The sequence below is a fragment of the Danio aesculapii genome, chromosome 25 (genome assembly GCF_903798145.1).
Source record: "Danio aesculapii chromosome 25, fDanAes4.1, whole genome shotgun sequence".
NCBI classification, from domain to species: domain Eukaryota; kingdom Metazoa; phylum Chordata; class Actinopteri; order Cypriniformes; family Danionidae; genus Danio; species Danio aesculapii.
The window spans coordinates 31534118-31549673 of NC_079459.1; the positions used below are offsets into that span (position 1 = coordinate 31534118).

The 15556-nt window shown below is 34.3% G+C and overlaps 2 protein-coding genes across 2 annotated transcripts in view; one reads left to right on the top strand and one right to left on the bottom strand.

The window, feature by feature from the left end:
• Window positions 1-1779, top strand: part of appl2 (adaptor protein, phosphotyrosine interaction, PH domain and leucine zipper containing 2) — a 34407-nt gene extending 32628 nt beyond the window's left edge. The window contains exons 19-21 of the mRNA XM_056452097.1: window positions 1098-1238; window positions 1313-1360; window positions 1623-1779. Coding sequence (XP_056308072.1) covers window positions 1098-1238; window positions 1313-1360; window positions 1623-1754 — 321 coding nt within the window. The 3' untranslated portion in view covers window positions 1755-1779. The remainder of the gene's footprint in view (window positions 1-1097; window positions 1239-1312; window positions 1361-1622) is intronic.
• tubgcp6 (tubulin, gamma complex associated protein 6) overlaps window positions 1186-15556 on the bottom strand; it is a 43059-nt gene continuing 28688 nt past the window's right edge. Inside the window, exons 19-26 of the mRNA XM_056452098.1 lie at window positions 13015-13183; window positions 11537-11678; window positions 10616-10810; window positions 8884-9016; window positions 8526-8739; window positions 8184-8377; window positions 6251-6352; window positions 1186-1392 (exon numbers count right to left, since the gene is read on the bottom strand). Of these exons, the coding sequence (XP_056308073.1) occupies window positions 6261-6352; window positions 8184-8377; window positions 8526-8739; window positions 8884-9016; window positions 10616-10810; window positions 11537-11678; window positions 13015-13183 (1139 nt within the window). The 3' untranslated portion in view covers window positions 1186-1392; window positions 6251-6260. The remainder of the gene's footprint in view (window positions 1393-6250; window positions 6353-8183; window positions 8378-8525; window positions 8740-8883; window positions 9017-10615; window positions 10811-11536; window positions 11679-13014; window positions 13184-15556) is intronic.

The following is a 15556-nucleotide window of genomic DNA, read 5'->3' on the forward strand; positions in this document are numbered from 1 at the left end:
TATATATATATATATGTGTATATATATATATGTATATGTATATATATGTATATTCCTCATTTTAAATTATATATATATATATATATATATATATATATATATATATATATATATATATATATATATATATATATATATATATACATACATGCATATTTATATATATACATACATATTTATACATATACATACATATTTATATATATATATATGAATGAGAGGTGTAACATCACAAATCTCATGGATCGGCCCATTTTTCCAGATCAGCCAAAAAGTGCAGGAGACAAGTGTAATTTGCTTTCCATTTATTACAAAAACAGCACTGCAAGACACTTTTGGTTTTAACAAACAGAACTTAGAACCTGTAATTATATTAAATAAATAAAAATAAATAGTGAAATATTCAGCTCTGTGAGAAATTCACTGTTGCTGAAAAGGCTGTGTACACATCTAGCATTATCTTTTGTATAGCCCATATTTATTTTTAGTCTCATTTTTAATAAATGATTTAGTTATTCACTTATATAACAAGCTCGTGAAAACACCATTACTGCTATTAAGATGACATAATAAGTAATAAGTCAATATCATTGTAAAATCAGACAGCACCCGTGAGAACAGCACAGTTATTATTATTAGCTCAGTTCATCTCATTCACGTCAAGCAGTGTGTGCAGGGCCGGGAGCGCATGCAGATTTTGTTTGTGTGTTAGTTTTGATTTCAAATGCAATAAATCTGTTCTTATTAAACGTCTAGTAACGGTGCTCATAACTTTTGGTGGGTGCGCCTACATTTTGTCTGATGCGCCTACATTTTTGAAGTTGGGAGCACCGGTGCTACCAAGAATAAAGGTTAATTTGGAGCCCTGACTAGTACTATTATATTATAGTAATGTCTGTAAACCATTTAACATGTAATAATTCATAATTTTTTTTAAATGCAATCAAGATTACATTTTACAAATAAAACTTATTTATATATATAATGTAAAGGTTAAAATAACATTAAATATATTATATTAAATTAGGAACAAACTAGTAAATATAATAACCTGATGTTTGTTAATCTCTGTGTGTGTGTGTGTGTGTGTGTGTCAGTTCCAGCTGCAGGATGTGAGTGAGTTCGCAGCTCATCAGGAGAACGAGCGTCTGATGGGGTTTGTGGTGAGGAGCTCAGCTGAAGACGACGAGCCCTCCTTCAGTGTGTTTGTGTTCGAGAGCAACACTGAAGGAGAGAAGGTGAAAAACACACCAGCGCACACACCTCACACTCCACCTCAGCTCAACTCTCTTCTCCTGCTGTTTCTCCTCAGATCTGCTACACCATCAACCTGGCCAAGGAGATCGCAGACGCCCGGAAGGTAAAAACACACTCCAAACGTCCTCATTTAGGCTGTCACAGAGGTGAAGGGTCAGTTTATTAAAACAAATGTATTTACCACAAGATTTGTAGATCTGTTAACTTTTAATATGTGTAAAATTTGACATTTTTGGGCCCCAAAATGAATCCTGATGAACACAAAACACTTTAAAGTTTAAAAATGTGTTACCGACAACACCATGGAGGGAAAATAGAGTTGTTCATTTCTTATTGTTAAACGTGTGTTTGGTTGTGTGTTTCAGGATCCTGAAGCTCTGGCTCAGCTGATGAAGTCCATGCCGCTCACAAACGACGGAAAGTTCCTGTTGCTGGACAACGAGACCGGAGACACCGCAGAAACAGCCGGACAAGAAGAGCAGGAGTCAGAGGCTTGATATACACACACACACACACACACACACACACACACACACACACACACACACACACACACACACACACACACACACGTACGTCCTCCAGATCTCCATACACAACAAAAAACAGACTGAACGCCGCTCGTTTGTTTAGCACTTTCCCAGCTTTAGATGCTCACCATGAACAGAAAGCGAAGGATTAAAAAGAAAGGAGTTTACATGTTAAAGGAGTAATTCACCCTAAAATGAAAAGCAAATCAGTTCAAAGTCGTTCCTCGTGCAGCGATGATGCATGACTGTCAATAGAGTGTGTGAGCGCAACAAACCTGATAACGATACCTTTCCCAGTGTAAATCATTTTCATTGTATTGACTTTTCATTTTTGGGTGTACTGTCCCTTTAAGAAAAGATCAACTTAATCATTTTCATCATATTTTTAGGTTTAAAATGGTTTTGTATGGTTCGTACACCATGTTAAACTAAAAAAAAATATGCATTTTGAGGCCTGAAAATGTACAATTTTAAATGCGTAAAAGTTTAATGATAATGTTATCATCTCCTTTTAACTATATTTAGTGAAAACATCGATGTTTCGCATTGTTCAGTCTATAGTCAGGCATGAATTAAAATGGCTCGCATTTGTTTAGCTCTTTCCCAGCTTTAGATGCATTTTCAATTTTGAGTTTACTGTCCCTTTAAGAAAAAAGAAATCTACCTGAATTGTCATCATTTTTATGGCTAAATTAGTTTCGTTTACGCAACACCATGAAAAAAGGAGAAAAAAATGTCAGTTTGGGGCCTAAAAATGTTCAATTTTAAAAGTAAATTTTTTCAAAATGATAATGTTATCATTGCCGTTGAACTATATAAGTAGCGATTTCGCATTTAGTCTATTGTCAGGCATGTATTAAAATGCCACTCATCTGTTTAGCACTTTCCCAGCTTTAGCTGAATCTTCAATTCTGGGTGTACTGTCTCTTTAAAAATCGACTAGATTTTTCATCATGTTTTAATGGGTAATATTGTTCTGAAGGGTACGTTTACGCAACACTTTTGTAAACTAAAAAAAGGGGGGAAAATGTAGTATTTTAAATGCGCAGAAGTTTTTCAAAATGATAACGTTATCATCTTCGTTAAACTGTTTCGCATTGTTTAGTCTATTGTCAGGCATGTATTAAAATGCCACTCATCTGTTTAGCTCTTTCCCAGCTTTAGATGAATCTTTAATTTTGGGTGTCCTGTCCCTTTAAGGAAAAAACAAATCTACTTGATTTTTCATTGTTTTTATAGTTAATAATGTTTTGTAGGGTACGTTTGTGCAACACTATTGTAAACTAAAAAAGGGGAAAAAAAAAAAAAGCAATTTGGGGCCTGAAAATGTTCAATTTTAAACGTAAATTTTTCTGTTTTTCCAAATGTTAACATTAATATCTCCGTTTAATTAGATTTTGTGAACTTCATTTCACATTGTTCAGTCTGTAGTCAGGCGTGTATTAAAACATCACTCATCTGTTTAGCTCTTTCCCAGCTTTAGATGGATCTTTAATTTTGAGTTTACTGTCCCTTTAAGAAAAGAAATCTACTTGATTTTTCATCATTTTTAAGGTTAAAATTGTTTTGTAGGGTGCTTTTATGTAACACCATTTTAAACTAAAAAAGAGCCTGAAAATGTCAAGTTTTAAATACGTAAATGTTTTTTAAAATGATAACATCTCCGTTAAACTATATTTTGCAAAAATAGTGATGTTTCACACTTTAGTCTATAGTCAGGCATGTATTAAAATGCTACTCATCTGTTTAGCACTTTCCCAGCTTTAGATGAATCATCAATTTTGGGTGTCCTGTCCCTTTAAGAACAAAAAAAAACCTTGATTTTTCATTGTTTTAAAATAGTTTTGTTATTATTCAGCATTTTGGAGTCAAAAAAAAAGTCAAATTTTATTCCTGTTTAAGTATGTGTTTTTCAAACTGACATCATTTATCTCCATTTAATTATATTTTATGAAAACACCGATGTTTGGCTTTATGTCACATCAACTTGTTTTCATCATATTTTTATGGTTAAAATTGTTTCTTAGGGTACATTTACACAACACCATTTTACACTAAACGACGTCAAAATTGTGCATTTTGGGGCCTGAAAACATAACGTGTAAAAGTTTTTCAAAGTGATAACATTATCATCAGTTTTGCGTGTACTGTCCCTTTAAGAAAAAAAAAATCTTTACTTTTCATCCGTTTTACTGTTAAACTGTCTGTTTCCATAACACTATTTTTGACTAAAAGTGGAAACCATTTTGGGTCCTGAAGTATTTGACTTTTTTGAAAATTGTCACCTATTTGTAAACTATATTTAGTGTCAATATCTTTCATATTATGTGTTCAGTTTATAGTCGAGCATTAGTTACAGGATCATATAGGCGTAGATGTTTAGTTTTCCTTACAGAATGATATCGCCGCCTACTGGTCTGACATGAATAATACAGTGTCATTTTTGTGAATCCGTTAACAGACATCATCTGAACAAAAACACAACAGAAAACCTTCCTGTTTTACGTTGAACTATAAATGTACCCTGATTTGATTGCGTTTATGAAGCATCAAACACACATTTGCACTTTGTGACCTTTTTAAAGCTGATTTCAGCACATTATAACATTCCATCAACTCTACCATTCCATTTTTATGGCGACGCTCTTTATAATTAAATGTGAATCCCAATTAGCATAACGTGATTTAGCATCTCAAATCATACTGAAGACCTATGAAATATTCTCTGCATGCTAATATTGCTTCAAAAAAAGACATTTATGATAGAATGGCGAGGAATGTAAAGCTAAAGCTGACGCGGTTTGCTAATGTATTTTAAGGTAACAGATGCTTCCATGCTAATATTAGGATTTAAAAGATGCTACTTTTAGTGCTTATGCAAATTGGGATTCAGCACAATGCTAATTCCTTCCTCTTTATATTGTTGGTTGTCATGTTTTTATTTAAATGTGCAATTTAATTTCTTTAAAACCACTAGTATGACGTCACCGTATTTTCTGGAACACAAGTCCTGCTTGTTTTATTATTTTATTAATGAGTGCTATGATTACAATAGAATTAAAAGCATCTTTTACATGTGTGATGTTCATTTTTAGCAGTAGTAATTATTTAGAAAGTATTTAAATAAATGTTAAACTATTTACATGACAAATACAGGGCTTAATTTCTGGAAAATACAGTACTTCCTGCTGTCTGTTTACATTTAATACAATTTAAATATATATACACACAATTGAAATAGTAAATTCAGACAAAATCTGTAGATAAACACTATTAAGAGTCTAAAATTCTGGTGAGGGAAAAGAAAGTCTCAGGGTGAGTCTAGTAACAAAGCTAAATCATTTCCTCTTTTTTTAATTCCTCAGTATTTGTTGTAGGATCAGTTTATTAAACACGTTTCCACTTGTAGTCTGTACTGAAGGTTCCGGCTGTTTGAGTTGAGACATAGTTAGCTAGCATAACTCTGAATGAATGAAGTTGAACTGTTGTTTACATTGATTCAGTGGATAGTGTTTGTCTAGCTCTAATATTCCCCAATACGCGTCTGAAGTTTAACCCATGACGAGCTTGAGCATGACGAAAAATAAACCACTGATGAACATGACGTGTCAGATTATGCTCATGTAACGTCTTGACAGAATGTACAACTCTTTAATAAAGCTTTCTGACCAATTAGAAGCTCACTGTATTATTATTTCTGAACGAAATGCAGACGTTTTTTCTAGGAACGAACATAAAAATCACATATCAGGCGTTTTAAAGACACACAGACGTATCTAAAACACTATTTCCTGAAGGCACACCAACAGTACACATTTTCATCCTAATCAAACACACCTGAAGAGACTCAGAACTTTAGAAGAGACTCCAAAACCTGAAGTGAATGGGTCAGATAAGGGAGACATGCAAAATATGTACTGTTGGTGTGCCTCCAGGAACAGGGTTGGGAAACACTGTACTAAGACAAGATAGTAGCCCTGTTCTGGAAAGTGGGCAGGGAACAACAGCTTATTTGCATTTAAAGAGGCAGACAATGTCACTAACAGCATAGGATAATAACTGGTTTTTAGTGCTGAAACATGCGCTGAGTTCGCACCAAATGCAAAAAGCAAGTAATCACACAAGCAAAAATCAATGAAAACGTGTAAATAATTGATGTGTGGCTCAAATGATTCAGATCATGTGCCATGTTTACCAGCAAACGTCTCATTTAGTTCAATTGAAGAAGCAAAAATTGACTGAGGGGGAAAAACATCCTGTGAGTAAATCAGAGCGAGTGACACACTGTTCCACATTTGGTGTGAACCCAGCTTTACACATAATAATGGACATCTGAGACTTCTATTTAAAAAGAGGGCATAATATCACCTATTTAAAAAGTCATGAGAATGCAATCTGAAAATTAAAGATTTTATTTTACATCACATTAATACTGAACACTACAGATTTGATCTTTGACTCACATGAGGAAGATCAGGAGTCTTTATAGTAGTTGTTGAGGTTGATGCGCAGCAGAAAGTCCTCCAGATGTGGCTGATAGCCTTTGTCCACCAGTTTGGACACCACTGTGAGAAAACACACACACACACACACACACACACACACACACACACACACATACACATACGTAGTCATTTAACTCTGTTCAGAAGATATGATAATGACTATTAAGGCTGCACAATATATTGTTTCAGCATTGATATATTACAATGTAAAAGTTTATTGTTTGCATGTGTTTATAAAGTCTTTGAGCATTTCAGTAGAGTTTGGGTACAAAAAAAAGTATGTTTATAGGTGTAACAAAGATGAAGTGTTTTTAATTCTTACACAATGTTCAAATATCTACATTTCCGAGCAAATATCAATAAGATTACTTGAGCAGATAATTTAGCTTGTTTTAAGGAAAAACTAAATTTGACATTTCCTCTGAAGGCAAAAGCCGGACAATATTTTTCCTTGATCTACAAGAATTTGTGGTTATTTGGACAAGAAATGAGACAAAGAAAGAAATTGTTTGGTTTTTTTTGCATTGTGATTATACAATTTGTACTCTTCTGACGGGATTCTAGTGTCATCGAGTGTCAGAATGTTGTGGGACTGCTATACAGGAGCTATTATTATGGACTATAGATCGTGAAATTTAGCCGTTTTTATTTTAGCATGACGGCAAAACACAAAAACAGTTATGAATATATTAAAACAGGTGCTTGTTTGTTGTAAATTGGTTATAATGACAAAGAAAATACTAATTTGTAGATCTCCTTACTTCCGAATTCAGCAATACTCCCTTTGTGGCTGGTGTATTCTGGGAAATTTTCTTACCCCTTGGTTTCCAGTGTGGCCCTGAAAAATCTTGGTTCGAAGGGGTATCTACCCTTTCCCCTAAGCCCTACGCCTTCAAGCTAAAGAGAATGGGAACACTCCTACCCCTTCACAGGAATGCACAAGACGAGGCGTAAGCTGAGCGGTAGAATTGGGATTGGGATTAAGTGTTTTTTATACTTTGGAAAAATCTTTTTTTTTTTTAGAGTTGGGATTTTTTAGGATTATTTCTTTAGATTTTTTTAACAGATTAAGGGTCAAACCAGCCGCAGAATATTAATTTATAGTAATAGTTGAGATGAATATCTTCATCTGGTTATTCTATACTGTAGAATAGTATGTTAGTTAAGTTCACTTTAGCAACTTAAGTAAATCTAACTTAAACTTTAAATTATTATTTAAATTATTAACTTAAAATTATTTTCTTGCCAACCACCTGAAATTAAATGACTTTTTTTGCTTTTTTTATTTATATTTTGTAAAACATTTACATTTTTATCAAACTTAATTAATTATTGTGCCTAATTAACTTAGTTAAGCCAGTAACTAGTTAACCTACAGTTGAAGTCACAATACCCTTCCTGTTGTTTTTTCTTTTTTAAATATTTCCCAAATGATGTTTAACAGAGAAAGGAAATTTTGACAGTATTTCCTATAATATTTTTTCTTCTGGAGAAAGTCTTAGTTTCAGCCAGAATAAAAGCAGTTTTTAATGTTTTTAAAACCATTTTAAGGTCAAAATGATTAGTCCCTTCAAGCTATTTTTTTTTTCAATAGTCTACAGAACAAACCATCGTTATACAATAACTTGCCTAATTACCCTAGTTAAGCCTTTAAATGTCACTTTAAGCTGAATACTAGCATCTTGAAAAATATTACGTACTGTTATCATGGCAAAGATAAAAGAAATCAGCTATTAGAGATGAGGTATTGTTTACAAATGTGTTGAAAAAATATTTTCGTTAAACAGAAATTGGGCAAATATATATATGGGGGGCTAATAATTCTGACTTCAGCTGTACATGTGTGTGTCTCTCTACCGAGTGGTGTGTGTTGCTCATTGTTTTTCCAAACCTTTGAACAGAAAGCGTGAGTAGTATTTGAAGGTGTTGTAGGACTGCTGCATGGCGATGAATCCCGGATGCACCGGCTCCCCCTGCTGGAGCTCCCAGCGCTGTGCCACCAGCTGACCACGAAACTTCAGGATCAGGCTGAAGATGCTGTGGATGATGTTCATGACAGGGGCTGCTTTCTCCGTCAGCAGACCCCTGAAGTTCAGACACAAATCAACATTTACTCCCAGCTTGTTCTTGATTCTGTGCTCTTTGGTGATTCATAAAACGACAAGTCAAATCCGAAAGCTAGGAGAATCGTGTGTGTGTGATTGTGTGCGTGTGTGTGTGTGTGTAAGCTGACCTGAAGATGGCTCTGTTGAGGTATTCGGCGTGTGTGCGATGAATGGCGTCCAGGTCGCTGGCACTGCTCAGCTTGTGTGTGAACTCGCTCCAGGACACCTGCAGGATCTGGTTGGCGATGTAGCCCTGGATCACCTTCACGAAGTGCTGCATCTCGTGTCTGTAGAGCTGGAGCTGGTGGAACTGAGCCGAGCGACCCGCACCTTTAACCAGAGCTGAGGAAAGCAGCAGCAGCATCAACAACAGAACCAGCTCTGCTACATTCCATTTATTTTGATGAGGTTGTAATATTATTTGATGTTTATATTATTTGTAATATTATATTTGAACAAGAAGAGCTGATGTCTGATAAGTCTCACCGGTGCGCTTGAGATGAAACCAGACGTCTCGGAGGGTCCAGACCATGTGTTTGAGCTGCAGCAGGAAGGAGAAGAGTCTGTTGTATTTGTTCAGACAGCTCTCAGTGATGACGATATTGACCGGCCAGTCCACCTGAACAACACACAGCAGCAGCAATCCTCATGCAGGGTTCATTCACTCATCAAAAACATGGAGAAATGACCATTTTCAAGTCTGGAAAAGTTGAAAAAACAAACCACATCCTGTTGAATGAAATTGATGAGCTTTTCTGTGAAGTTTTACTAATATATATATATATTTTTAAATATTACTTAAGTAATGATATGTTTTTATTATTATTTTTAGGGTTATTTCACCTTTCATTGAGATAGGATAGTGAAGGATCCTATCACAAGAACAGACAAGAAAGCATTGGGAGCGGAGAGAGGGGAGGAATCAACATAGGACCTCAAACCGGGAATCGAATTCGGGTCATCGTACATGTCGGTGCACTGAACCACTAGGCTATTGGCACTGACGTGATGTTGAATGGAGCAAGCTAAATGCTAGTATACTGCAAAATAACTAGTAAAATATGTGCTGTCCTCATGGCTAAAACATAAAGAAATAATCCACCACAGCCTTTTGACCATAGGACATGCTGAGAAGGAAAATATTGCAAAAAAAATTTAACAGTATTTCCTATTATATTTTTTCTTCAGGAGAAAATATTTTGTTAATTTGGCTGGAATAAAAGCAGGTTTAAAATTAAAAAAACAATATTATTAGCCCCCTTAAGATTAAGATATTTAAAATATTTTGGCCACAGAACAAACCACTGTTGCAAAAATGTCCACTGTATGTAAATTCCTTACATTGCAATCAAAATGTACATTTTTAAATCATACTTTAAGCTGAATGTTAGTATCCTACAAAATAACTCGTACTGTCCTCATGGCAAAAACAAATCCATGATGTTTTATATTGTATTTCCACAACGCTCATCTAGCGCAAATACTGCAGCATTTAAGGGATCCACCCTGGCCATAGTCTGCTCATCAGGCAGTGGTACTGAAGCTTGAAGAGCAGATCAGTGTGGTTTCATGATAGTTTTTATCCTGTCATTATAAGACTTTTATAAAAGACCACATTTTAAATATTATTGATAGCTAGCATGTAATAATAAATGGTTAAACAGTTAAATTAGCACTAATTGTCAATAGTAGAACTATTATAATACCATGCAATAAGTATTTATTTATTCTCTTTGTGATTTTTAAATGGTTTATATGTTATATATAACTATATTTTTATGCTTATTTATTATGCTAGGTTTTTAATAGTGTCTTCTGATGTTTTTTATGTTCTTGCTGGGTCAATGTAACGTAATTTCATTCTGCATTAATATCTACTGTGATGCTTTAAATGACAAAATAAAGGAAACTGAACTGATATATATATATATATATATATATATATTGTTATATGTGTAAAAAAGGAAATATTTAAACGTAATTAAAATTTATTATACAAAGATCAAAATTGTATTTTTTTTAATTAAAATTTTACTCAACATAATAGTTTTAATATTAATAATCATTTTCAACTAGTTTTTAAAAATTATGGAAATTTGTTTAAATAAGATTCTTATATATTTTTTAATAAATAAAACTGTGATCCGTCACCTCACGTCAACTCAAATTAGTCACTTAAAAAAAAAAACAGAAGTGTGCATCATCAGCGGTGTCTGACCTTGTACCGCAGCTCGAGGCAGTTGAGAGAGTCTGGCGCGTGCGGATGGAAGATTTCCGGAAGGTATCTCAGAGCAAACGTGAAGTGAGCCGCCAGTTCACTGTCTCCGTGAACACTGTACTGAAGAGCCTTATTGAGGATGGAGTTCAACACCAGCGGCGTCAGCAGCTCACCGGGGGTCTGTCCACTGCCCAGCTGAAAACACATCCATTCAACTATCCATTTAAAGTCAGAGAACTGAAAGTTGCTGAGACTTATTTCAGTATGTTGATGTGCTTTCAACTGAAACTGAGTATTAAGTGGGGGTGGGATCTTTCTGTTTTTTGCACAAACTAACGGACGCTGAAGCATTAAACTGACATCAAGAGAAGGACCACCACTGCAAACGTGGAAGCAAATGCTCAGACGTTGATTGAAGATTACCGAAACAAACATGTCTTTTTTTCAGTGGATTAACTTGCATAGAAGAATTGAATAATGTTCGCTAGCAAAATCTGGATTCACATGTGATGTTCACATCAAAAGTGGAACTGTGGCTCAGTGCTTAACACTGTCGCCTCACAGCAAGAAGGTCGCTGATTCGAGCCTCGGCTGGGTCAGCTGGCATTTCTGTGTGGAGTTTGCATGTTCTCCCCGTGTTGGCGTGGGTTTCCTCTGGGCGCTCCGGTTTCCCCCACAGTCCAAACACATGTGCTATAGGGGAATTGGATGAACTAAATTGACTGCAGTGTGTGTGTGTGTGTGTGTGTGTGTGTGAATGAGAGTGTATGGATGTTTCTCAGTACTAGGTTGCAGCTGGAAGGGTATATGTTGTTTAAAACATATGCTGGAATAGTTGGCGCTGCATTACGCTGTGGCAAACTCTGATAAGTCAAAGGCTAAGCAAAAAGGAAAATGAATGTTCACATCAAATTTTCAAACCTTTTCAAAGAGCTGATCACTGAGAGAAAGAGCAAACTCTCCGTCCTCCATGAGCAGGAAGTGGCGGAGAGTCTGGAAATGCTTCTCCACAGCCAACTCCACGAAGAAATAATCCACCACAGCCTTATTGACCATAGACACGCTGAGAATGAGAGATAAAACATTTAAATTCATGCAAAATATTGAAAAAAAAAATAAATAAATCTAACTACAAAATTTTCAACAAAATTGTAGATATTTTTTGATTCTCTTGATATTTTTATTTTATATTTTTTCCTTAACATATACATTTGGGTGTACACATTTTTGGACTATTATTGTACATTATTTTGTTAGATTAGATCCAGATTTGGCTTCAGTATTGACTTAATATACAGTTGAAGTCAGAATTATTAGCCCCCCTGAATTATTATCCCCCTTGTTTATTTTTCCCCCAATTTCTGTTTAACAGAGAGAAGATTCTCTCTACACATTTCTAATCATAATAGTTTTAATAACTCATTTCTAACAACTGATTTATTTTATCTTTGCCATGATGACAGTAAATAATATTTTACAAGATACTTCTATACAGCTTGAAGTGACATTTAAAGGCTTTACTAGGTTAATTAGGTTAATTAGGGTAATTAGGCAAGTTATTGTATAACGATGGTTTGTTCTGTAGACCAGCGTTTCCCAACCCTGTTCCTGGAGGCACACCAACAGTACATATTTTGGATGTCTCCCTTTTCTGACCCATTAACTTCAGGTGTTGGAGTCTCTTCTGATAAGATGATTCAGGTGTGTTTGATTAGGGACAGGTTGAAAATGTGGACTGTTGGTGTGCCTTCAGGAACAGGGTTGGGAAACACTGCTGTAGACTATCGAAAAAAATTTGCTTAAAGGGGCTAATAATTTTGACCTTAAAATAGATTTTTTAAAAAAATAAAAACTGCTTTTATTCCAGCCGAAATAACAAATAAGACTTTCTCCAGAAGAAAAAATATTATCAGACATACTGTGAAAATTTCCTTGCTCTGTTAAACATAATATGGAAATTATTTAAAAAAAGGCTAATAATTCCGACTTCAGCTGTATATGAACAAATAGAAAATAGTAAAGCTTCCTTTAGAAAACATTCATTTAAATGAGAGATTTCTGGGGGGTGCACTCATATACGCTAAGCACTGTACATAGTTTTGTTTTATTTTAACATTGAGCCAAATAACAAAATTGGTAAAAGAAATGTTTTAAAGTGTATATTTGTTTGTCAAGTCAAAGACACATTTATATAGATTTGGGTTTTTGAATGAAAGGGTTCATAATCATTTTATCTTTCAAAATAAAAGTATCGCCACATAAAAATAACCACACAAACGACAGTATGTATGCATTCAACAGTATTTCATTGATCGATTTCAACCCAATAGCTTCCTTGAAACAATCAGTAGAAGTAGAAGAACAAGGGTTATTTTTGATGAGCTGTGTGTGTGTCTTACTGTGTAATGAGTGGTGTGGTGACAGAGTGTTTCATTAGCACCGGCAGTGGCATCATCTCACTCTGCTGTACTGCGGTGGCGTCAGTGGCCTGATGAAGAGACGGCTCTACAGAGAGACCATTGGGGCCCCGAGTGACCTGAAGCAGAGGCTCAGAGTCTGGAGCTGCAGCTATAACAAACACACACAGCTCAGTTTACAATATACAGCACAAAATACACTACAAAGGACCAAGAAAAAGACAAACAATGGTAGATCACAATAGAAGATATTTGAAAGAAGAAAGTTGAAAAACGGGTAACCATTGACTTCCATAGTTAAAACAGAAAAAGAAATAACAGATACTATGGAAGACAATAATTTTAATGAAAGCTGAAAAAACTAAACGGGTAACCATTGACTTCCATAGTTAAAACAGAAAAAGAAATAACAGATACTATGGAAGACAATAATTTTAATGAAAGCTGAAAAAACTAAACGGGTAACTATTGACTTCCATGATAAAAAAACATACTGTGGAAGACAAACGTTTGTTGATAACAAAAGAAGATATTTTGAAGAAAGCTGAAAAAACAGGTAACCATTGACTCCCATAGTAAAAAAACCAAACAAAAAAAAACACTATGGAAGTCCATGGTTACCTGTTTTTTCAGCTTTCTTCACAATATCCTCTTTCAGATCTACAAACGCTTGTCTTCTGTATGATCTGTTTGTTTGTTTGTTTTTTACTATGGAAGTCAATGGTTACCCGTTTTTCCATCTTCTTTTGTGATCAACAAATATTTGTCTTCCATAGTATCTGTTTTTTTTTAAATTATGGAAGACAAATGCTTGTTGATCACAAAACAAGATATTTTGAAGAAAGCTGGGAAAAAAACTGGCAACCATTGACTTCCATAGTAAAAAAACAAAACAAAACAGATTCTATGGAAGTCAATGGTTACCCGTTTTTCCATCTTCTTTTGTGATCAACAAACATTTGTCTTCCATAGTATCTGTTTTGTTTTTTACTATGGAAGACAAATGTTTGTTGATCACAAAAGAAGATATTTTGAAAAAAGTAAAAAAACGGCTAACCATTGACTTCCATAGTTAAAAAAGAAAAACAAATAACAGATACTATGGATGACAAGCGTTTGCAGATCACAAAAGAAGATATTTAGAAGAAAGCTGGACTCCCATAGTAAAAAAAAAAAAAAAAACACACACTATGGGAGTCAATGGTTACCTGTTTTTTTCAGCTTTCTTCACAATATCCTCTTTCAGATCTACAAACATTTGTCTTCTGCATGATCTGTTTGTTTTTTTTACTATGGAAGTCAATGGTTACCTGTTTTTCGACTTTCTTCAAAATATCTTCTTTTGTGATCAACAAACATTTGTCTTCCATAGTATGTTTTTTTTATTTTTGTTTTGTTTTGTTTTTTTACTATGGAAGACAAATGCTTGTTGATCACAAAAGATATTTTGAAGAAAGCTGGGAAAAAACAAACAAAAAAAAACTGGCAACCATTGACTTCCACAGTAAAAAAAAAAACTAAACAAAACAGATACGATAGAAGACAAATGTTTGTTGATCACAAAAGAAGATATTTTGAAGAAAGTTGAAAAACAGGTAACCAGATTTTCAACATTTTTTAAATGATCTTTTGTGTTTAGCTGAAAAAAGAATAACATGAAGGTTTGAAACGAGTAAGAAATGACCATTTTTATTTTTGGGTGAAGTATCCCTTTCAGAACATGGCATAATATTATTTCCTAATTTAAAAATAAAACAGCAAACATTTTTATTTGTTGTGATTGGAAATCAGGCTTACTCAATCAAATAGTCATTTCTTAACTCTTGTTAGCTGTGTTGTCTAAACTTGAATATAAATGTTTGTAATCGTAGCACCTTTTTAGTAATTTGGTCGTAAATCAAATGCTCTGGTCTAAATGACAAGATTTCATCTTAAATTGAGAGTTAGTAGTTCACAGACTTCAACAAAAAATGAACATTTACTCAAACACGTGACTATAAATCTGTTCTGTCTTTTCCTTTTAGCAGCAATAATGACGACTGGAAACTTTGTTTAAAACGAAATTAACTGTTTGCTTTATACTGAAGCAGGAGCGAACTCCGAACACACACACTCTCACACTGAGTCAGTTGCCAATGGTTACAGGTGCGCTTTCAGTAGCGAGAAGCATCATAGGAAAACTGTTCTTAAAGTAAAACAGCACATATAAATGCCAAGGCAAATAAATTCACACTATGACAATGAAACAATGAATGGAGCAATAATTAATCACTCTTGTTGTTAAATATCAAATTAAGTCACAACAAAATCATAAATCCAAAGAAACAGTGGGGTGTCCACTGTATACATCTATATACTATAATTTTATGGTCACACCTTACAGTAAGGTTTCATTAGTTAATGTATATCCTAACATGAACTAATAACAAACACTTTTAGTACAGAATTTATTAATCAAAAGTTCAACATTTACTAATGCATCATTATAATCAAAAGCTGTGTTAACATTAGTTAATGCACTGAG